The 23,346-nt window shown below is 38.0% G+C and overlaps 3 protein-coding genes across 3 annotated transcripts; all 3 read right to left on the bottom strand.

Annotated features, from left to right (window-relative positions):
• Positions 1-1,915: 1,915 nt before the first annotated feature.
• LOC101311869 (receptor like protein kinase S.2-like) lies at positions 1,916-4,195 on the bottom strand. The gene has a single exon (XM_004300826.1). It carries the CDS (start codon positions 4,193-4,195, stop codon positions 1,916-1,918), a length of 2,280 nt encoding a protein of 759 aa, XP_004300874.1.
• Positions 4,196-9,401: 5,206 nt separating this feature from the next.
• LOC101290859 lies at positions 9,402-13,192 on the bottom strand. Its single transcript, XM_004298858.1, has 7 exons — positions 12,883-13,192; positions 12,382-12,451; positions 12,219-12,277; positions 12,018-12,107; positions 11,792-11,928; positions 10,163-10,214; positions 9,402-9,859 (listed from the first exon to the last, which is right to left on the bottom strand). The coding sequence occupies exons 2-7, from the start codon at positions 12,449-12,451 to the stop codon at positions 9,656-9,658; spliced, it is 612 nt and encodes a 203-aa protein (XP_004298906.1). The 5' UTR covers positions 12,883-13,192; the 3' UTR covers positions 9,402-9,655.
• A 715-nt stretch (positions 13,193-13,907) lies between these two features.
• Positions 13,908-21,397, bottom strand: LOC101315338 (nucleoside diphosphate kinase IV, chloroplastic/mitochondrial-like). The gene is made up of 15 exons (XM_004298857.1): positions 21,347-21,397; positions 20,417-20,573; positions 20,214-20,325; positions 20,047-20,129; positions 19,818-19,881; positions 19,603-19,720; positions 19,109-19,263; positions 18,964-19,010; positions 16,221-16,297; positions 15,406-15,537; positions 15,143-15,180; positions 15,006-15,056; positions 14,735-14,902; positions 14,517-14,629; positions 13,908-14,390 (listed from the first exon to the last, which is right to left on the bottom strand). Exons 2-15 carry the CDS (start codon positions 20,539-20,541, stop codon positions 14,267-14,269), a joined length of 1,407 nt encoding a protein of 468 aa, XP_004298905.1. The 5' UTR covers positions 20,542-20,573; positions 21,347-21,397; the 3' UTR covers positions 13,908-14,266.
• Between the last annotated feature and the right edge of the window lie 1,949 nt (positions 21,398-23,346).

The raw sequence follows: 23,346 nt of genomic DNA, 5'->3' as shown, positions 1-23,346 counted from the left end.
CAGCCAATTTGGTGATCGTTAAGGCCCTTAAACTCGAGTTTTTCTGGTATGAACACAACCGGACAGAATTCAGTCCGTCAATTTGTTTTTCGAGTTTAAGGGCCTTAACGATCATCAAATTGGCTGAAATTTTGCAGAGATGATCTACACAAGATGATCTAGATATGTCTAGAAGGAAGTTTGAGGAAATTCGATCGGGAAGTGGTGCAAAAATAGAAATCCGCACCAAAACTTTGGTGCGGACGTCCGCACCTGATCAGCTGTGTGTGTGTGTGTGTGTGTATATATATATAATAGTGAACTATGAAGCTTTAATTTCTCAGTTTGCAACTTTGCATATTGTATCATTTGTATGTTGAATACTGGATCATATGAATGATATGACTAACCATGCACAGGCTGTTGTGTTAAATAACTGGCTCTATCTCCAATCTTGTTGATCTACCAAATCTATCGATGACTAACCATCACCATCAAGTTGAGGAAGGGTACGTGTTAGACTATGAGCTTTAATTAGTTACTAGTCTGTGCTTACTTAAGCTAATTACAATAAGTCTGTTTAGTTAAAATTAGCTTATTTAGCTAATTAGCTTATTCTGAGCAGTGTTGGCTCTACACGTGTTTATCATGTGCTTATCTTTCAGCTGTATATAAGCTTGTAACCTCAGATTCTTGCGTTAATCTCAATCTTTCATTTGCAGCCTTAATTATCTTCTTCTCTAAACTTTCTCTCTAGCTTTTACAATTGAGGTCAGATGATACATTACTGTATATTTCCAAAAGCCTAATAAGATTTGTATGAAACAGTAGTCAAGAGCATATTTAACAATGCTAGCTATTTTTAAGTTAAATTTTAGTCAAATTAGCTAAAATGTCATTTTAGCTAGCCATTTTAGAAATGTGGCTACATCAATGCTCTCTATTTTAGCTAATATTACGTACATCAACATTATTCTTCAAATAATAGAAATTAAATCATTTAAATATATTTATATATCACATAAAATATCTTACAAGGAATGTATTAAATTATAGTTAGCCTCATTTGAGTCATATCGCTAGCTAAATATAGCTAGCGAGATAGCTAAAAGTTAAAATAGCTCAAGTTTGGCTAATCTGCTGAAACTCCTAAGAGCAACTTTAACAGACTCTTTATTTTAACTTTTACGTACTATTTTAGAGAGCGTGTTTAACTTTTTTGGATGTTTTAGGAGCTCCAGCAGACTAGCCAAATTTAAGCTATTTTGATTTTTAGCTATCTCGCTAGATAGCTAGATGACTCAGATGAGATTAGCTATAATTTAATACATTCTTTGTAAGATATTTTATGTGAGATATAAATATATTTAAATTATTTAATTTCTATTTGAAGAATAATGTTGATGTAATGCTAGTTAGAATATAAAGCATTGATGTAGCCACATTTTAAAAATGGTTAGCCAAAATGACATTTTAGCTAATTTGACTAAAATTTAACTTTAAAATGGCTAGCATTGTTAAAGATGCTCTAAAACATCTAAAAAAACTAAACACGCTCTCTAAAATAACTAAAAGCTAAAATAAAGAGTCTGTTAAAGTTGCTCTATGGTGTTGTGCCATCTTTGGATCATCTATGAATTCTGTAAATGTTTTCTTATGAATTATCATGACTGCTAATATATGGAGAATATGATTGCATTGCGAGTTTCTGTTCTTTTAATTATTGTTATCATTGTTAACTTTATTTATTAGCAAACATTGATTTTTCCTTATTCCTCAGAAATATACATGTCGAAGACATTAACGGCGTTACTCTGCCACACAATATCTAAGTTTCTAAAGCTAAAAGGTGATAAGAGAAAATAATTTTTTTCCATTACAGAACATCCTGTAAATTTTCTCTATGCTCACTTTTATCCTGCTCTCCGGGTGAGTATCATTGTATTCCTAGAGCTTGGATCCTCTTAATAAGTGACAGAGCAGAATCATTCACTCGTCTCCATTCTTCCATACTCTCCTCTTTTCTGCATAGTTCTGCCAAACATTTATCATTCCCATCAAGTATCCGTACAATCTGCCTCATGCTCGGTCTTAATCGAGGTTTGGAGCGTGTACAAGCAAGACCTAGTTTAAACAATCTCATTAGTTCCTTCTGATTGTACACTCCATTCAACCTAATATCTGCCATTTCCTTAAAAGTCTTTGCGCGGGCCTCAAATTCATGAACCCTCTTGACCAGTAGCACCTCAGGCCGCCGAAAATCAACTGCCATCTGTCCGGTGATGATCTCAAGCATTACTACACCAAAGCTGTAAATGTCGGTCATTGTGGTCACTTCTCCAGATTCCATACATTCAGGTGACATGTAACCGAAAATCCCTTGAGCAGATTTGCTTGTGTCAGTAATTGCATGATGCCCATGGTCGTTCCGTGTCAAGAATTCAGCAAGTGCGAAAGAACTGAGCCTTGGATTCATGTCTGCTGGATCAAGAATAACAGCAGAAGATGTAATGTTTCTGTGTATAACTTGTTCGTCCCATTCCTCGTGGAGATAAAGAATCGCAGAAGCAAGTGATTTGATAATGTTGTATCTGTGACGCCATTGCAGGATTGAATTGCCAAATCTGTAGTCTTTACGAAACAGTTCAGTGCTCAGAAAGCAACATTTCCTCTGGTGGCTTAAAAGGCGATCAGCTAAATAATCATATACGACTAGCATTTCTCCTTGCTCAGTGCACCAACCACGGAGCTGAACCAAGTTCCTGTGACGGAGCCTTCCCAAGTTTTGAAGTTCATTTGAGAATCGTGCCCGCAATGCAGGGCAAGTCTTCATGCCAAGCCGCTTTACCAGGACATGATGGCGGTTGTTGAGAAACCCCTGGTAGGCTGTCCCAAAGTCCAGCTCTGCTACCCTCTGAGTATCTGTGAAATTATTTGTCGCAGATATGATCTCCATGTAGGATATTTCTCTTGGAGTTTCAACCAGAGGAAATGTTGCTTTCTTCTGTGGGAAGCTTTCAGTCGAGCTGACCTCACTGCTTCGACTGCTTCCATTTTCAGCAGTTGCATATATTGTTTCTCCGGTGGCTGTCACATAGTTCGATAGAATAGATGATGCAAAAGTTGCTGTTGTGGAGGCTATTGTGTACCTGGTGCTAGAATTACTCACAGAGGATAGAGAGATGTAGAGAGGCTGGCACTGAAACGATGGAAGGCCCGGCAATTTGCCATGAATGTTGCCTGAAAGTGCTTCCACAACCCATTTCATGTTTGGTCGCAGCTGCGGATTTTGAAGTGTGCATAGAAGTGCAAGATGCAACTGATACTCCATGTCAACAAGCTGATAAGACCTGTCTGGAATCATATTGTCCCCTGCTTGTAAAAGCTTCCCTTCATCAGACAGCTTCCGGATCCAGTCCAGCAATATGATCTGATCATCTGGACAACTGAGATCCACTGCCCTTCTGCCTGACACCACCTCCATAACAACAATCCCAAAGCTGAAAACATCAGACTTCGCTGTAGCCACGCTTCGTTTATGGAAGCTTTCCGGTGGCAGATACCCGATTGTTCCACCAATTTTAGTCGTTTCTGCTAGCCGAAACTGGTTGTTTTGCATAGATGGTGTCTTTATCTCGTACTCAGTCTCATGTTCCAGCCACCGTGCCAAGCCAAAGTCGCCTAGCCGAGCATTGAAATGTGAATCAAGCATCACATTGCTCGTTTTGACATCCCGGTGAATGATCTGAGTTTCCAACTGTTCGTGGAGATAGTAAAGCGCTGCTGCCAAGCCACCGATTATGTTCCTTCTACGCTCCCAACTGAGAGGCACTGCTGCTGAAGACCCCATATTCTCAGGTCTCCTGAAAAGTATACGGTCAAGGCTAAGGTTTGGCATGTAGTCATAAACCAAAAAGAGCTGTTTCTCATGAACACACCACCCTCTTAGCCGGACAAGATTCCGATGACGAAGATGAGCCACAGCCAGCAACTCCGCCACAAACGTCTTCTCGAACCGCTCTCCTCTCTCCACCAAGCACTTCACAGCAACAACAGTTCCATCACTAGGCAGAACAGCTCTGTAAACTTTCCCAAACCCTCCACTCCCCAAAACTTGTTCCTCACTGAAACCATTGGAACCAATATAAAGCTCCGAGAAGCTGAAGATCCTCGGGTTGTCTCCTCGGACCTTGTCCTTGAGCCCTATCCCATCCATGTCCTGGAACACCCCAGAATGGTGTCGGTGTCGACTCTTTCTCGTGTCATGGTGACACAGATTGATCCATTTCAGGTCGTAGAGCCTGCAGAACGAGTCTTTGACAAAAGCACGAAGATGACTCATGCATTCATGACGGGTATGATTCTTTCTGATCTCCAATACCTCCTTGGTGGGCTTGTGGTGGTTTTCTTGGTCCGGTGGCTCGATATCGTCGAAGTCGTCTGGTGGCAAAACGAAGCAAAGGTGGTTCAGCTGCATGGTGGTGGTGGACATGAAACTGATGAAAGGACTAAGAATAACGTCCCAGAGTCTCGAGACCTAGCGGCTAGCCTATGAATTTAATTCAAATAGAATGGAGAATTTGGACTATTTTTTTGAAAAGATGGAGAATTTGGAGTTGTCAGAAGTGGAAGCAAATCACCTGTTCCGGAAAACCCTATGCCAACCCTGTGCCACAAATAGTAATTTGACGTCTGGCCACTAACTCACTGATCACTAACACCGTTTAGTTTGTGGAGGAAGAAAAAAAAAACTGAAGCACGAAGGCAACTCTTTCTGGTTCATCTAAGTTCATATCCCATTTCTTCTCATTTTGGGTTCTCTATATGGATGTGAAATCAAGACCAGTGTGCCATTCCCAAAAGTTCTGAGAGGTTCAAAAGAAAGTTCGATCTTTAGGAGGGCCAAGGTGTGAATGCAAGATCCCGAATTCAAAGTCGCCGGCGGACGTCGGATCCGAGAAGAGGAGAGAGGCAGAACAAATATAGTTGTGGTTTCCGAAATGAGAAAATGAAAATCGTAGTTGATTCTGCAGGCCAAGAAGATTGGGATTTTGTTGTTGCAATTGAGAATTGTGAAACTTGATGATCGGTGTGGCAGATGTTGTGATACTTATGGAAGTGGTTTTTTTTTTTTTTTTTTCGATGAGGTTATGTAATTGTGAAACTTATGGAAGNGGGTTTTTTTTTTTTCGTATGAGGTTATGTAAGTGGGTTTGAGAGGGCTATAGATCTGGAAAACTTAGTTTTGGGTAAAGTTGGACTTAATTTGCAGAAGATGAAGAAGAAGAAGAAGAAATGTCTTGATCTGATAAGAAGAAGAACAAAGAGAAGGCTAGGTTTCTGGAAGAAGAAAGCAAGGGGAAAAAGAGCTGGGATCGAAATATCTGGATCTCATGGGTTTTCAAAGGGTTTTTTTTTTTTTTTTCTAAAGTATAAACAGTTTAGTGGCCAGATGTCAAATTACTATCTGTGGCACAGGGTTGGCAGTGGGGTAGATATAAATTTTTCATGATGAATGTCTCAACAGTTACGTAGGGGGATTCAAATCACCTGTACCCAAATACCGTGTGCCAACCCTGTGCCTGCAATGTCATTTTGACATCTGGCCACTACCTAAATTCAGACTAACACTCTAGTTTCTGTTATTGTTCCCCAAACAAAAAGACAAAAGCAACCAACTGAAGTTTTCAATTCTTTTTCTGGGTTGATTTTTTCTTCTGAACCCAGGTATAAAATTTTGATGAAATTTTCTATCCTTCAAGTTCGACGATGCTATCAGGAAGGATATGAGAGATTCAGAGGAAAGGTTTGATCATTTGGGAGGGCCAGGGTGTGAATCGCAGAGTCGCCGACGACGTCAATCCGAGATGAGGAGAGGCAGAACAAATGAAGTAGGTGGTTTCCGAAGTGAGGGAAATAGAAATAGCAGCTGATTGTTAGGCCCAGGAGATTGGGTTTTGCTGTTGCAATTGGGAATTGGGTAATTTTTGGATGATGAGTGTGACAAATCTGGTGAGAAGAATTAGATTTGCAGATGGGTAATAAGGTGAGGGCTGCAGATTTGAAGATTTAATGGCATTGATGAAATAGATATTAGATAGAATCTATGTTTGTCTCCTTGTGTATAGTGTCATGGTTTGAACTATGAACGCGTTTGTCTTGGTCTAAGAATTGGGGAATATGAACAGAGTTAACAGAGTTAGAGTGTATTAAGTTAGCTGACAAGTGGGTAAATATCATTGAAGGCAGAGGGCTGGCACATGCAATTTAGGTACAGGTGATTTACTTCCTTAGGTTGCATGGTTGAACGTATTGAATGCCGTATGAAGCCTTGATCATATATCCTACAAGTTTCTTTTTATGTTAGTCTTCTCTAAAATAATACCCTTTGTCAGAAAGTCATTTGATGTTCATACTGGCCTACTGGGGGCTCAAGTAGACCCCGTGAGACTACATACTCTTCACATTTATCACCCAACGTTATCATTCCTGTAATTTAGCCGACCAGTGGACCGGATTTCGATCTGGTCCTGTTCTGGATCTATGATTTTTAAACGGGTTTGAATCAAAAATTAGACTCGTTGATCCGTTAAGGACCCGAATCCATTAACCCGTTTATTAAACGGATCGAGGTTGATCCGATCCGTTAAGGACCCGGATCCGTTTTAAAATAATTAAATAATATTTTTATAAATATAATATTATTGATAAAATATTAAATAATATAATAATTATTTAGATAACCTAAACGCTTAAACTACGTCTAAAGTATTATCATTTTATGAAATTAAAAGTTACTGATGCCTATGTCATTTTTAGAGCAAATCCCTATTTAGTACTAATTTTAGGAAGTTTTGGCCCGGTCCAATGAAAATAAGATTCTATTGCCCATTCTAATTATTCAAGATAAAATGACAAATATACCCTAATCTAATAAAAACCTACACTATCTTCTGCTTCTCCCACCTCTCATTCTCATCTCTCATCGGTCTCTCTCTTCTCTCGATCTCGTCAACAACGTCACAGATGACGTCCATCACCGACCAAAGGTCTCGGCTCCTCCTCTTCCAGATTGACGCTCCCCTCAGCTCTCATCTGTCGTCACCGCCGCCATCAACCCGGTCGATTTCACTAGTTGGCTTCCTTTACCTCGACCTCGAAATAACCAGATCTGTGAGAAGGTAGCAGCAGTCTCTGATACGAGCCGAAATCTGAGCTCCGATCTCCAAGCCACCTCTAGGCGATGCGAACCGAGCTCGCCCCTTAGTACGGCCGCCTCCGATCAATGCTTCCCCTTCCTCGGCTTCAATTCAGAGCATCTTGTTTGGCTGAAGTTCAGAGGAGAGATGAACAACGACGCGGCTGAAGATCGATGCGAGACTCTTCGTGGCAATTGACGCCGAGGTTTGGAGTTGTCTTTAATTTGGTTTTTAATTTTCTCTCTATTTTCTTGTGTGCTTTTACATTTTATAGTTTGTTTTGGTTTACGATTGGGAAGAACACACCTGGTTGTAGACTTGTAGTGCTTTATGATTGGGTGTCTAATGTGTATTATGACCAGCATATGTATGACAATTAAGTTTACTATCTCCAGTAGAAATTTACTAGGGGTAGTAAACTTTATTTTTTTTCATATGTAGTTTAAAATGCTTGTAGTGCTTTATAAATTTACTGCTTATAATGTATTTTTCTCTGATTTAATGTGTATAATGGCCTGAGAGATACTGCATGACAAATTTACTATCCCCAGTAAACTCTTCAGTAAAAGTTTACTAGGGGTAGTAAACTTAATTTTTTTTGCATTTATGTTGATTTTTTTATGATTAAATGTGTCTACTGGCCAAGGAGATTATTTATTACAAGTTTACTTCCCCTATTAGAAGTTTACTAGGGGTAATAAACTTTACATTTCAGCATATAAGTTGATTTTTTTCTCTATTTTAATGTGTATAGTGACTATGGAGATATTGTATTGCATGTTTACTACCCCCAGTAGAAGTTTACTAGGGGTAGTAAACTTTAATTTTTTGCATATAAGTTGGGTTTTTGTTGTTTTAAAGTATATACTGACTCGAGAAATATTGTATTGCAGGTTTACTACCCCCAGTAGAAGTTTATTAGGGGTAGTAAACTTTATTTGTCCGTATCTAAGTTGATTTTTTTTTTTGTGTTTTAATGTATATACTGACTAGGAAAATATTGTATTGCACTTTATTGGGGGTAGTATACTTTATTTTTTCACATTTAAGTTGATTTTTCATTGTTTTAATGTGTATAATGACATTGGAGCTACTGTTTTGCAAGGTTACTACCCCCAGTAAAAGTTTACTACACATCTAAGTTGATTTTTCTCCGTTTGAATGTGAATTATGGTATTTGAGCTACTGTTTTACAAGTTTACTACCCCAGTAAACTTTTACTAGGGGTAGTAAACTTCATTTTTTGCATGTAAGTTGATTTTTCTCTGTTTGAATGTGAATTATGGCATTAGGGCTACTGTTTCGCAAATTACTACCCTCCAGTAAAAGTTTACTAGGGGTAGTAAACTTTATTTTTTTGCTGGTATGCTTCCGGCAAAATCCGGTGGGTTCCGATGACATTTTTTTCAAAAAAATCCAGTGAGACTCCGGCGTCTCCGGCGATTTTCCGATCACCATCAATTTCCGGTGACCGGTGACCGAAATCCGGTAACCGGTGTTCGGCAACCGGAATCTGGTGACCGGCGACCAGCGCCGGTGTCCGATGTGCTTCCGGGAAAGTCTTCCCTTCTTCTTTTTCATTTTTTCTCTTTAAATAAAGGTTAAGGGTAAAAAAGTCTTTTAAAATATCATTTTATTGTGATTTTATTAAAAACTTGTGTATTTGGGCACAAAAAAAATACCTTATATTTAAATGGGCTAACAAAAAAGATTATCATTGAAATAGGGTTTGACTTTTTTGATTTTGTGCAAATGGTTTTTTTCCCTTCTTTTTATGCTCTTTGCTAATTAATACATCGGAGGTCTAATATTTTGAACATATTAGTTTATTGTTAAAGAGTACTTTAACCATGTAATTTAACTTTTGATTTAAATTTTTATTTTATTATAATATTTCATTAATGTTTTATGAAAATTTATGATAAAATTAAAAATTATTATTTAAAATTTGAAAATATTTATTATTATAAACAGATCAGATTAACAGGTCAGGTATCCGTTAACCCGTCGGATCTGAATTCGGATCTAACTATCAAAGATCCGACGGATAACGGGTCAGATCCGGATCCAAAATTTCTATTACGAATCCGGACGATCCGCTCCAGATTCGGTCCATTTACAGGTCTAATTCAGGTGTGCCAAAAATGGGAACAAAGCAGATAGACTTTCAAAACTACATTGTTCCTCCATTTACGCAAATCACAATTAAACGGCCCAAGGATATGAAACTTCAAATTTAGACGTTGAAAAAGGGAATGAGTAGTCCATAAAGAATCTACTATATACACAGCGGGAATGAAACAAAGCGCATTACGAAATGTTGCAGAAAGGGAAAATAATGGCCGACAGACTAGTAGAACAGGCCTTTATATTGTGCCTACGATTACTTTCAGCTGCTTAGTAGTTTCTTGCAGCATCTGGTAGTAGGATCAGTTCAAGCTATCATCCTTCCAGCAAGTCCATTAACTTGGCACGAATTAATTGCCAAATCGCCCGCCTCTTCCCCAAGGGAGCCTTGGCCGGCCCCTATTACGTTGTGGTGCAGCAATGTTCTGGTGTGGTGGTTGAGCCCTCATCCGTTGCTCTTTCATGTTTGCAAACAGCAGATCAAGTGTTTGAGGCTTCTGATTAGCAACTACATTCTCTTGCTGCCGATGCCACTGCTGCTGTTGTGGGGGAAGCTGCATACCAAATGCAAACTTCATGAGGAACAGACATCAAACAACAGCTCAAAAGTAGATATTGCTAGAGTAAAAGACCATTCAAACAATATCCACTATTAACTAAGGGCATAGATGAATGGAACTCTGATAAATAATGACGACAAATACTCCAAGTCCCATGGCCTCTCTGCATCTATCATTCTTACAACCCGATACACACGCCACATCATCATTGAACAGGGAAAAGCAACTGTCCCCCCCCCCCCCAAACCACCAAAGTATCTTGACAAGAATAAGATAAAGGAGGGCAAAATATAATACCTTGGTCCCAAAGCCAACATTTCCAGCCCTTCTCTGAATAGGAGCTCCAGCCCTGCACCCAGAAATAGTAAAGGTTGAGGAATTGGGTAGAACCACTTTTAAATAGATTTAAGTTAGGACACAGATAGGACGGCATCACCAAAACCCAGTAATTGTAAGAGAAGCATGTGGAGATATGCATAAGCCTGGATTTCAAGTTCAAAGTGCCTCACCATCATTATATCATACACTACCCAATTAACATGACAAACCAATTCAGGACAAAACCATCAATGGAAAAATGATGATCTATCAGCAGTGTAGCACCCATTTATCTGTAAAAGCTCCCTCAACAGACCATTATCAGAATTCCAACTACCAAGCAAATGCTTCACAAAACCTCAAGATACTGTTGCAGCAGAAGAGATGATTCACAACAGGGGGCTCGCTCCCTTTCAATTGAATGGACAAACTGCCTTCCCCAAGGACTTCCAGTCCCAGCTCAGAAAGTGAAACATAGTGAATGAAGACCAAAGACTATGGTTCACGGACCACAAATAATACCCAAGAACCAACCCAGCTGCCACCCACAATAAAATATCGAAAGCACAGCAGGGGAAGAAAAATTTGCCCTACTGTCATCAACTGAATATTCATCCCACCTGAACATTCATCCCCATTGTTAGCCAATGTGAAAAAGATTACAATACACAAACACCTGACAAAAGGTTCTTTAGTTTGTTCTTCTGTAATCAGAAACTGGTGCTGGTTCAACTACCCATTTTAATTCCAGTCAGAAAGCACCACAAGACAAAAGAGTTTGAAGTATCAGTTAAAGAGTGAAAAGTCCGGTCAGAAGCCTCCTGAAAACCATCTCATAATAAAGGATATGAATCGTCCATTATTTCCTCCCAAATCATGCATATGGCAATACTTAATTGCAAGACCAACAACTGAAGACACAGACTAAACCAAAATGGAAGGAACCAACGATTAGTGATATAACAGCTTGCAGGAACATTGACATCTTCACACTTGACTTCAAACTAAACACGTGTCAGTTTCCAAACCAATTAGACGGTAACATCCATTTGGCATCTGGAAAAATTCATTGAGCCATTAAGAATGCACAATGATTACTTCAAGCAAATTTTGGTGCTACACCCACATACTTCAAGAAATCAAACTGAGTTTTCTTTTCTCCACTCTAACTGTTCCATGTCCAAGTCTTGTAACAATTTCATTACTCAACAGTACACTTAACCCACAACTCCGTTCCCAGAAAGAATATCCACAATGATAACATATATGCACCACTCAACACATGAATACGTTGCAGATCACAAACATCAAAAATGTTAATGCAGATATTCTATTGTGGATGGCATCAATAGAAACAATAAACACTTCAGTACACCCCCAAATTGGCTGCTTGCCGCATAGCAAATCATATGCAGGAGTTCCTTTATTATGGGAGGTGAAATATTTTATCTGAAGCACATGGCAGAAGGTCATCACTTATAGAGAAGCACCGATATTTACCTGTAGTGTGTTCAGAATCATATACTAAAATTAGGTAGAAGACAACCACCTTAAGAAAACCAAACACAATCCCAACTTTGAAGGAGTAGGTTTTTTTAAAAAGAATACCTTGGTTTCCAGTTAGGCACCTGGTTACGATTAAAAGCTCTATTGCGAAAAGGAACGACTGCTGCCTTCCGTGCAGCCTCAGTTGCAACCGGGAATTGGTTCCCCTGGAAGTTTGATCTTCTCTGAGCCAGAACTCCCTGATTACCATATGGTGAATAACATTAGTGACTTGTGCATAGAACGTAAACATCATGAGAAAACTAACTCTTTCAAGTCGGTCAGAAACCTGTCTCATGGTTGATCTTGAGTCCATATAGCGACGCAGCTTTGTTGGTTTGTCTTGAGTAATGCCTTTAGCAAAAGTCTGACTTTTGTTCTGCATTGAAAGAAATATTTTGTACTTTTTAGAATTCACTCTACTAGAGCAATACATTGCAAAAGATTTGTTCATTTAACAAAATTAACATAAAGAGAGAAAGAAACTTACCGAAACCCTCTGCTGCTTCTTACCCTTGGGAGCAACTTTGGCCATTTTAATAATATCGTCTACATCAACAAATATTACCACACTTATCAGTACCGATAAACAGAAAAGAAAACACCATAAACCAACCATACACAACAAAAAACGAAAGGGACCAAAACAATACCTAATGCCATGTCCATCTTCTTCTCTGTAAGAGCTATAGCCTCAGTTGTAAGGGGTTTAACGGCCGCCATCTGATGGAAACACAAACATTAGTCTCCGCAAACAAATCAAAAGGAAAAACAAACACATAAGCAACAAGAAACCCTAGGTAAGATAATCATCCAATCGAAAATCAGAACAGAATTTTTCTTTTGAAAGAAAAAGATACTCAAGAATCCCAGCAAAAATCAAAAATTGATTCCTCAGGTCAAGAAAGCCATTCTTTACTGAGAAACTAGCAAAACGAAAAGAAAAAAAAATAATAAAAAAAAAAAGCAAGAATTAACTCTCAGTTTCATTATTGGTTCAGAAACCCTAAAACTACATCAATCGCTGTTACCCTCTCAGAAGTTCTCAACTGAAACCGAAGCAAACACACAAAGAAATCAAAGCAAACGCAAATTAAAACTGAAAACCCTAGAGTTCGTGCAAGTTCAGAGGAAGATTATAGAGAAGAACTTACCGGATTAGAGAGCAGAAATTCGTCGACGAATCGCGAATCGAACACGAAGACGGAACGAAGAAATTAGGGTTTAGGGTCGTACGAAAAACGCAGAGGTGTGATTTTGGAGGAGAAGAAGAAGCGAAGACCGCTGAGGGAAGTCTGGTATTTATATGAGGGGAGAAAGCTCGGCGGACCTGAATTGGGAATCCAATGGGGTTTTAGGCTGAGCTGGAACCACCCTAAAATAAGGAGCGTGCTGACGCGTAGGAGGGGGCATAATCTCTGTAGTCGCGACTAGAATAGTGTTTTGCGCTGTCACCAGCCTATGAAGTTTTCCCTTGGTTTTTTTGTTTTGTTTTTGAGAAGGGCTTTCCCTTGTAATTAGATTGGGACAATTAGATTTGCCTATTTTGTGATATTATTATGTTTTAAGGGGACCAATTAATTATTTGTATTGCCATGATATGAAGTTAGAAGAAAAGTGTCCAATCTCAAAATGGATAGTATATGCTTCTTATTTCTTAAGACCTTAACAATCCGAACTCCACTTCTTCCACTTCTTAAAAATCTAAACTTCAAAGATGCGTAACCATGTCATTTGTAAGTTGCAGCACAAGAGAATAAAGCAGAATGAGAATTTCTAGTATCTCAGTTTCTAAAATCAGACAAAAGTAGGGAGGTGCTGTAAAATAAAAGAAAAACATTCTATGTTGTAGCTTGTTAATCATCTTGTTTAGAAAATGTTGAATTCAACAAATTATTCATAACAGTTTGAGCAAAAATTCTTATGTACACAGTAATGTAAGAACAAAGTGTAATCTTATTCATTCATATATAGGAACTTTCATGCATCTATGTGTCATCTAATTGAGTCATCCACATGACGCAGTTTATTGAACACATCCCGCAGATTGAGAGGGTCAATGGAGGACAAGTCCTAAATGGGCACGAGAAGAGTTTTCTCTAAAAGCATGTAATGAAGTACGGTAAAAGCATTCCTCATCCCCAACCCGCCGAGTGCCTTCTAATATGGTAAGTTCACATTTTCTATCTAATCAGAAGTGACTTGTGAATGTTCCAATTCTTTCTGTGGCCATAACAAGCGTTCTTTGGCTCTTAAAAGTTAGAGAACACAGTTACACAGGCATGACACATACTGGCTAGTTAGTTCCCCTCAACCTCAAGTCCAAGTACTACCAACCCAGCACAACCAAAATGAAACATAACTGAGGCAACCAAATCTGGATTATTTGAAATTTAATTGAGAATTGTATTCATTGAAAAGCAGCAATTTCAACTCACCTCAATGAAAACATTTTATTCTAACAATAATCTCTACTTTCCCCCACTCTTCATGTGGAACCTAAGTCGCCGGAAGATCTTAGAAAACAAAAAACTGTCACTAGTTGTTTCCGTACAACCACTTCTCTGAATTGCTGGTGTAGCTAACCAACTCATTTGGTTTGAACCACAGGTTGATTTCGTCTTTGGCAGTCTCGGGACCATCACTACCGTGAATGATATTTCTGATGGCAAAAGAAGAAGAACCACGTTAGAGGGATACATTCAGCATGTCAGTGAAGGAATGAGCATCAGAATGTACGTAGGTTCAAGAAGTAAAAGGTTAACTATTATCAAGTTCAAGCTATTACCTTCCAACAACTACAGCTAGATCACCTCTGATAGTTCCAGGTTCTGATTTTTGTGGGTCAGTAGCTCCAATGAGTTTACGGCCATACTTGATCACTCCTTCTCCTTCCCAGACCTGTAAGAGTTACAAAAATGAGCGTGTCAGGATGAAAGAAACTAGTCATAATAAGATGAAATGAGTTCAGACCAAAAGAAAAGGTGAACTTTTAGGTGTACTGACCATAGCAATAACAGGGCCAGAGCTAAGGAAGTCACAAAGGCCATTGAAAAATGGTCTTTCACTTAGATCATGATAATGCTTCTGCGCAAAATCCTTTGAAGGAACAACTACTTTAATGCCTACAAGTTTGAAACCCTTCCTTTCAAATCGAGCTATGATTTCTGAAATCTGGAATCAAAACTTAAAAGGCTTAGCACAGATAAACAAATAGACTGTGGCAGCTATAGAATACGCTTCTGGGGAATGAAGATAGGTCAAATGGGTAACTTACTAGTCCTCTTTGAACTCCATCAGGCTTGATAGCAATGAATGTGCGCTCAAACTGATTAGAGAACAAACGCTTAATAAGAACACCGAAGAGATATATGAACTAACAGTAAAAAAATTGGAACAAGTTATTTAAAGTACCTCTGCAGCATGAACCTCCTGGTCCAGGAGCATGTAAGCTAGAGACAATACAGAAAAGGAAACAAAAATCTGTTAGGATTACAGTAGTGGATTCATTACAAAAACAACAGATGATAAGAATTTTTGAAATAAAAATGACCAAGGCATAACAATTAACTCTTAGCATGAACAAATCATATCTTAACCTTCTTTCAGAGATTAAATAGAATTGAAACATGAAAATAATAAAAAATGAAAAGGAAAATGAAATTTGTATTATATACCTGCAGCAGGAACAACGAGGGCTGCTGAAATCCAAGATGCATTTTCAGAACCAGCTCTTCTAAAATGTGAAGCAAAGGCAGGCACCTTTCCACGCAAGGTTACAGCTGCCGCAGTAGCTACAGCTTGTCCTTCTGCAATGGAGACAACATGATAATTAAAAACATTGCACAGTTACACTACAATTTCCATGTTTCCACACTAATCTATACAACCATATGCAAATGGGGCAACAGATTTACTAATATATGTAATCAATCACAACAAAGACTAACAAATCTGCGATATACCACCTAATTACATGCTTTAAAACCTTTATTGCGAATAAGTCCTTACTTTAGCGGTCTTAAACAGTCCTCATAGTCTCACTTTAAAGATGATCGTGATTAATTCACATATATGATCGTTCAAATCTCAAATTGTCTTACTTAGCATCAATTTCACAGTGGATCCCACACTAATCAAATCCACAGCCAAAATTGAAAGCCTTGCACATTAAATAGTTACCAAAAGCAATTATTACATACAAAAGCACCTCTATTTTTGAACAGAGGAAAAGCAATCCCTGGAAAGTGATTCGTTGAAAAGTAAAAGCTAACACAAATCTAACAAAATCAACTCATTTAATGGTCAAAACTCCAAGCTTAAACACTAAATCATATGCAAAATCATTCCACTCTCAACAAAAACTAATAATATCCGATCCAGCCGAAACGGATATGATCGCAACGCGATCAACGATGTGAGGATGATCGAAATCCAAATGATACGAGAGGATTGGAAACGAGAAGATATAGAGAGGGAAATGGAAACTGACCGGAGAAGAAGCGGGAGGACTTGGGAGCAGAGAGGAAGGACCTGGCAGCTCTGGAAGCGGATCTGAAAAGCTGAGAGCTCATTTTCGGAAGCTGAAAAGGCCTCAGTGAGATAGAGAAGATGAGTTGCAGTGATAGCTGTGAATGAGAGAGAGAGTGTGAGAGGTTAAAGAAGAAGAGAGAGAGAGAGAGGCTTGGTTGGGTTTTTGGTTGGTACTGGTCAAAACCCTATCCGAACTCTACGCGTGGCGGCGTGGGAATTGGATACCATGCGTAAGAGTGAGCGAGCCGACTAACGGTTTAGGCGGGTACGGGGTTCGGGCTTGGACTTAATTATTTGGGCCTACCCCAATAGCAATGAATTTTGAACCGAAACTTTTAGGAGAGAAAAAGCATAAGGAAGCTTCTCTTTCTGTCTGGTGTTGTTATTAGAAAAAGGGAAATGCCAAAATTAGAAGCTTCTTTCTAGAGCATCATATTCGACTTCAATCTTTAGCCTTGATTTAGCATAGCAGCAAAAATGTTGAATAAATAGTACTGTCTCTGATCGAGACTTGTATATCATCGATCGGATGTCAAGTTCAAACAATTAGTCCTAATTTCGATCGTGAAAAATTAGCATTTTTCGTTAGATTGTTAGATATGTCAATGATGGTTTGAAGTTGCAGTTGGAAATCGGAACAAAGTTCTAACGGTGCTAAGTTCTAGCTCATTGAGTTAAGTTCTTCAATCTACATTAGTCTAAGCTATACTTAAAATTCATGGAGTATCAAAACTATAGCCTAAAGTAGACGCATGCTACAAGAGTGCAATTGTGACAAGGCCCTCCATGAAGGGGCATAAGTGGCACCACACATGTAGCATATGCTCTTTCCGATCTGTGCAGGAAAGAGGAAGAAACCCCACCACCATTAGGAACTTTTATTTTTGGAGGGGACATTGTTTTCTAGATCTTTATAGCGAGCCTTGCCTTCTCAGTTATGATTTGATTAGTTCATAACTTCTAGTAATAGAATATGATTATATCCATCATTAACCTAATAATGATGAACTTAAGCAGCTTCTATATGTTCTCAAAAGCAAGCAGAAGAAAACACAACTGAGTGTTGAGCTCAAGTGCTCAACCCAAAAGAGATTTGATGGTTTTGAATCATGGAATTGATTTCGAAACAAAATCACTATCACTAAACAATATATATGCATGTAATGTGAATTTAGTAATTGCGGTATTATTGTCTTTGAGCTCTCTCTATCAGACAATTGGTACATCATGATCTTATTTTATGTAGCTTTAACAAGCTGAATATATAAATGCATTTACAATTAAAACGTTTACATGTTTTTCTATACAAGAAATAAAAGACAAACTCGCTAAAGAACAAACACCCATAACACAACCTAAACCCAAACTATCAAACAAATGAGCATTACAAGAACTGAAACTTTTACATGTTATAGAAAATCAACGTATGCACAACATAGGGTATGGAGTTTGAACTAATAAAAATAGACACTACTGTAACATTGAGAAATACTACAATTTGCTCTTGCTTTAAGTAAAACTACTTCTCATAGTCATTCAAAATGTAAAACACCGTGAACGAATACGCTTTTAAGTTTAAACACCTTCTAACTCATTATTTAAAAAAAAAATTAGGTTTTCACCAATATCTCAATATATATATATATATAGTGACTATATATTTTAACATCTCTTTAATTATCACTCCCTACTTAATCGAATAAACGGACATTGAAAAAATTGAGGAAGTTATGTGTGTGTATATATTATAATATATTAATTTCTCATACAAGTAGCATGACATGCAACGTTGTTGTTTAATATTTTACCCATTAGAATTTTGCCTACATCTAATTTTTGGTTTTTTGCATTAGCATTTTGTGATTCATTACAATTGAGGACTACTCATATAAAAGGCATGATTGAAATCACATAAAATTAATTGTCAAAAAAAGAAATCACATGAAATTATCGACTTTGGTTGCTTATTAACCAAGTACCTTCACCAAATTGCGGCCCTTTGCGAAGATTTGATTTCAAAAAACTATACAACTTCTCATGCTAGCTATCTTAAGGAAATTATGATATCGCGGAAAATATAAGTGAGTTGTTTTTTCACTATCGTTATCTTTTCCTGCAGTTAAGCTCTGGAAGAGGCGTAGAAGCAACCACTAAACCTTTGGGGGTGAATGCCATTTCCCAGCTTAGCGTGCCATCTTGCACAAAGCAATCATCTCTTCACTATTGTTTGGGAATGGAGATTAATACACCATTTGTGTGTCATTATTGAATATGTATAGTATTACAAAGTAATTATAAGAAAAAAAGAAAAAAAGGAAGAATAAAGAAGAACAATGAAGTAGAGAAGGTTGCAGAAAAAGGAGACGATGTGCTTGAAGAAATCAGACTATTTACATTGTATATCTAAAGGCCTCGAGGGCCAACAAATTCTATACAAGTCGATGAGCGTAATTATGCATCGGTCAACTTCTAAGTAGCATCATATTTTGCAATGCTACTTCAGTTAGGTGCTATTCGTATGTACAAAGCAGATGAATGAATTTAGTGGCAGCAGGGTCGGACTTTTAAGCCCAAAACATCACAGTCAGTCAGATGCTAAATGAACTATATATTTAAGTTTCTATCTTAATCTAAGACTTACTGCTACTAAAAGCATACAGCTTCACATCTGAGATGAGCCATTTGGGATTGTAGCATCCGACTTGTCCAATTTGCAGTCAATTCGTAATGCAGCCAACCAGGAATTCAACTGCAAAAAGAGGTCGGGAAGAAAACCAGGGATTGATCATACAATTTCGGGAGTAGGCAAAAAGAAAAGGTACCATTGAAACAGAAAATATCTCCTACCTGTATCTCAGAAACACTAGAGCACTCGTACCGCAGTCCTTGACGTGTTAAAATATAAAATGCATATCGAGTTCCTTCATCATCTCGTGTAAAGCTTGGCAAGGGACCTATTTCAACAATATCAGATAATAGGGTGGAGTCTTGAGGACTTATATCTGAAAGATGAATGAAAAATAAATGAAGCTCGTCAGTGATCATATTATGTCACACTCTATAGGAGAAACCATGATGAAGAATGTCGTATGAGCTTCTTAGTGTGAAAATTAGCACTTACTATACCCCGGTTTGAGATTTTGACCATATATCAAAATTTGAACAAAAACGCACAATGCAATGAAATATGAGATCAGGGCCAATCAATCAAACCAGAATGTCTAAAGCATTAAACCATATCTTGCTGCCACACAGTGACAAAGAAATTGGCAAACTTAAACAAACAAATTAAGGTGGCACAAGCAACAGAACTACAGGAGCCTGATGAGATGATTCCTTACCTGTGGATAACAAATAGAAGAACATGCAGGTCCCTTGTAAGACAACAAAGCGTGGAAGCCAGTCATCAACATCAGAATCATCAAGGGGAGGAGGTTCTCCTGGTAATGCTGTCCACCTCTATTATAAAGAAAACAAAAAATGAAACAAAAATATGAGCAAACCATATTTGGCATCATTCATTCAAAGTAAAATTTGACTTGGGGATAGTCATTACAGTTCGAATGTACAAATAGCCAGAGAGACGAGCAGATCGCAGAATTTCGTCAACGTGTTCCAATCTGCATAAAACATAAGCCTTTCAGTGACTTCAGTATTACATTTTGTTGAGAGTTTATGAACCTGTTCAGCTAACAGAAGTTGCCTCCAAAAAGCTCAGAATTAGCACTAATATGTAGTTTATAATAGTTACATCACATAAAATGGTCAAGCATGAAGTTTCTTACTGAGCTTTCAAGTGAGCTTCCCTCTCTTCTATATCAGCAAGCTCCGTTCGAAGTGATTCTAGTTCTACAGCAGATAGCTCAACCTGCCAGTTACATTAATGTAGCTGTCAGACACATGGAAATATCACAAACACCGATTGAGGAACTGCATAAACTACTCAACCAACCTTTTCTTCACCATCTGTGCTAGAACCCCATGGTAGCCCCCTTAGACTAAAAAAGTTCAACTTCAACATGTGTGCAGCAGTTCTTAATTTTCTTCGACTCCAGCTATGAGACCTATCCTACACCAGATCAAGCAAAGTGAATAAAATCAACACATGGTCTCTCAATTCAAATCATATTTCGATCTTAAACATATGAAAGTAACCTCAAGCAATTATCTGTTCTTGGACGTGAAATAGGTGAAGTTACTTTTTGAGAAGAATCAACACTGGGTGGGGACGCCTTAAAATGATCTGGAATAACCTTTATCTTCCCAAGACCATCATCCATGAAGCTAATCAGTTCTAGAGTAAGGAGCAAACCTGCGTCCACCATAGCATGATAAGAATGGATAACTGATCAACATTATCTGATTTATGAGCATACTATCCACCTGATATTCTAATATGCTATAACTTTAAATTGCGAAATAGGAATTTTGAACTGATTTCACCCAGGATTAGGCATATAGCTAGTTTCCATATCCCATGATATAACAAAAGAACCTCATTCATTATTACAGCTTATTAACTCGGAAAGCTGATAACTAAAACTAAACTGCAAAGGAAAAGTCTCATAATAACTATTTGAGTAATCAGAAAAGATTACATGAGATCCACATCTAATTTCTCTGCATCTCCATATTATGAAAATAAAAAAAAATTATAGGAAAAACACGAAATACCTCAATAATAACAAACTGAAATTTCAATTTCTGTTTTTCCAGAACAACCTACAATTCTCTGAAAAGAGCCCTATACGAACCCAGCTAATCCCAATTTTTGAGACATTGAAACATGACAAGGAAAACAAAACTTCATGAACAAAGGCTCTAACAAACAACAACAACAACAGACTAACTTTGCATACAATTCAATCTAATGGGCAGTGTCTCAAACAAACCTCAAATTCGACGATCCAATCATCACTACAACATCAAGTACTTACATGAATTCATCAGCTACTTCAATAACAAGTTGCAGCATCGCAAAAGCAAAGATATATAAACTTTGGGCTCAGAAAAAGCGGTTTTAACGAAACTAACAGCCAAACAAGGAAAGGCGAAGCAGAGAGAGAGAGAGGGGATAAGACATACCCAAGTAGAAAGAGACCTGCAAGACACGAGCTTGATGGCGAGGTAATCTTTGTTCATGGAAAGTGTTTGACCTCCCAATCAGGTTGACTATTTGGTATAGTTTGCTCAGTTCTCGATGCGAGATGTCTATTTTGCCCTTACGTCATCGTGTTTTACTCGGTTACGTAGATTCATGTTATGCTGGTCTTTTGGGTTTTGTGCTGGTTTAGAATAGTTTTCCTAGATGGATTAGTATGATGATTATGATCCGCCACGTATTTCTTGGATGCTTGTTATGGAAAAATAATTGTGGCTGTCCAATATTATTCAGTTTAGCGGCATAATTTTTTTTTTTTGGTTACATTTAAAATAGTAATTGAGTGAACTACCATTCCGAGATCAAAAACAATTTGTAGGTATGACCCCTCTTAAGAGATGTGGGTTCGACCCAAAGACATTCTATTACTATGAGAATCTTTGTAGCGTCCGCTTCACTTGTAGCCTAGCATGTTTCTATTATATCGACCAACCTCATTAGGTAGCGACGTAGTTTTCTCTTTATAAGTATGTTGTGATTCGTAGTTTTCTCTTTATAAGTAGGTTGTGATTCGACTTTTTATAGAGTAGTTGTGACATTTGAATTGATTATTTAAGAAAAAAAATAATTTTACGTCAAAAAAAAATTGATTTACACATGATCCCGACCCTTATGATTTGTGTTCGATAATGGGGCCTTTTAACATCATAGCTATCAAGATAAGATTGTCCCTCCACATCGGATTCCACCTAGTACATGGTTTGCCCTTCAGACCACAACTCGTTGACCAAGTAGGTGAGTAAGCCTGTAAGGTGACTGGTGAATAGGTCGAACGAGAATCGATCTAAACCACACAGTATGGTAATATTGAATATGCTAACCAATATTTGCTACCTAACATGGGATCATGCATAAACAGAAATGATCCAAGATGCATTATGATGTGAATTTCATCTTGTGGAACCATGATGGCTGAAAAAGAGCACGAGATGAAATGAACTAGATAAAGGCAGCAAATCAGGTACGAGGAGGCATCATTTTGATCGGAAAAGGATCTAGAAACTGTTTCAATGTGTAATTACAGGAGCATCATGTATCCGACTTAAACTCACTGACCCAGTCTCAATTGAATGAGACATTACATTCTCAAATGCCTCACCAGACACTTTTGAAACTGTTATATGATCAGACCTGGCATCAGGTGACTTCGGTTCCTCAGTGCTACCATCAGAATGGAAGTTGCAGACCAGGCTCAGATAACTGGTCTCTGGCTGGGAGTAGATTGCGATGCATTGTGGAGAGGAGACGTGTCCTCAATGCAGCTATTTAGTGTATTTACACGCTGTGCACCTAAAATTCTCTATATAGAACATAACCTACATTGCAAATACACCGATTTTTCATTCAACTAGTGATCATACTTAAAATCATTTGTTACAACTGAGGCTGTAGACTTCATGTGATCATTTGTTACAACTGAGGCTCTAGACTTCATTTGTAGGTTTTGGCTGGAATGATCGATTTACTCCAGCTTCTTGGCTCATGTTGTGAACTATCACTACTTTGGTATTTCGATGGAGTTGTTCACTACATTGCAAAAGAAAACGAATATTTCGACATTCCTTTTTTCTCCCATCATACCCATGAAAAATTATCGATATTAGATGAATGTATCAGTGATATTTTCTATCTTTGTTTTGTTCGAACTGTACTAATATGATCTGAATTTGATGCTTCATCAACATGAAGTAACAAGTCAAATTTGATAACTCCACTGAATTATAAATCCAATAATCCACTTATAAATGGACTGGCTTGGATTGGACCTGGGTATATCAAAGGGTTACCCAACATGTATTGATGATAGAGAGGACAAACATGGATACATCAATATATGTTGAGACGATAGGATCATGGGACACTGTTCAACAAAAGCTCTTTGTGGCCACAACTTCTTTCCGTCTCTCAGAGCCTGCAATTGTCA

The sequence above is a fragment of the Fragaria vesca genome, linkage group LG5 (assembly GCF_000184155.1).
Source record: "Fragaria vesca subsp. vesca linkage group LG5, FraVesHawaii_1.0, whole genome shotgun sequence".
Classification (NCBI taxonomy): domain Eukaryota; kingdom Viridiplantae; phylum Streptophyta; class Magnoliopsida; order Rosales; family Rosaceae; genus Fragaria; species Fragaria vesca.
The sequence above is the reverse complement of the archived record's forward strand: the minus strand, read 5'-3'. Positions and strand labels throughout refer to the sequence as shown.

Excerpts from the sequence above, each read along its gene's own strand:
- LOC101311869 (XM_004300826.1), bottom strand. The coding sequence starts at position 4,195 with ATGGATGGGATAGGGCTCAAGGACAAGGTCCGAGGAGACAACCCGAGG.
- LOC101290859 (XM_004298858.1), bottom strand. The coding sequence starts at position 12,451 with ATGGCGGCCGTTAAACCCCTTACAACTGAGGCTATAGCTCTTACAGAG. Across the intron at positions 10,215-11,791 it reads GTGCCTAACTGGAAACCAAG|GGCTGGAGCTCCTATTCAGA; the intron begins GTATTCTTTTTA and ends TTCTGGGTGCAG. Across the intron at positions 9,860-10,162 it reads ATGTTGGCTTTGGGACCAAG|CTTCCCCCACAACAGCAGCA; the intron begins GTATTATATTTT and ends TTTGGTATGCAG.
- LOC101315338 (XM_004298857.1), bottom strand. The coding sequence starts at position 20,541 with ATGGATGATGGTCTTGGGAAGATAAAGGTTATTCCAGATCATTTTAAG. Across the intron at positions 20,130-20,213 it reads GCACAGATGGTGAAGAAAAG|GTTGAGCTATCTGCTGTAGA; the intron begins GTTGGTTGAGTA and ends TGTAACTGGCAG. Across the intron at positions 19,264-19,602 it reads CTTCTATTTGTTATCCACAG|ATATAAGTCCTCAAGACTCC; the intron begins GTAAGGAATCAT and ends TTCATCTTTCAG.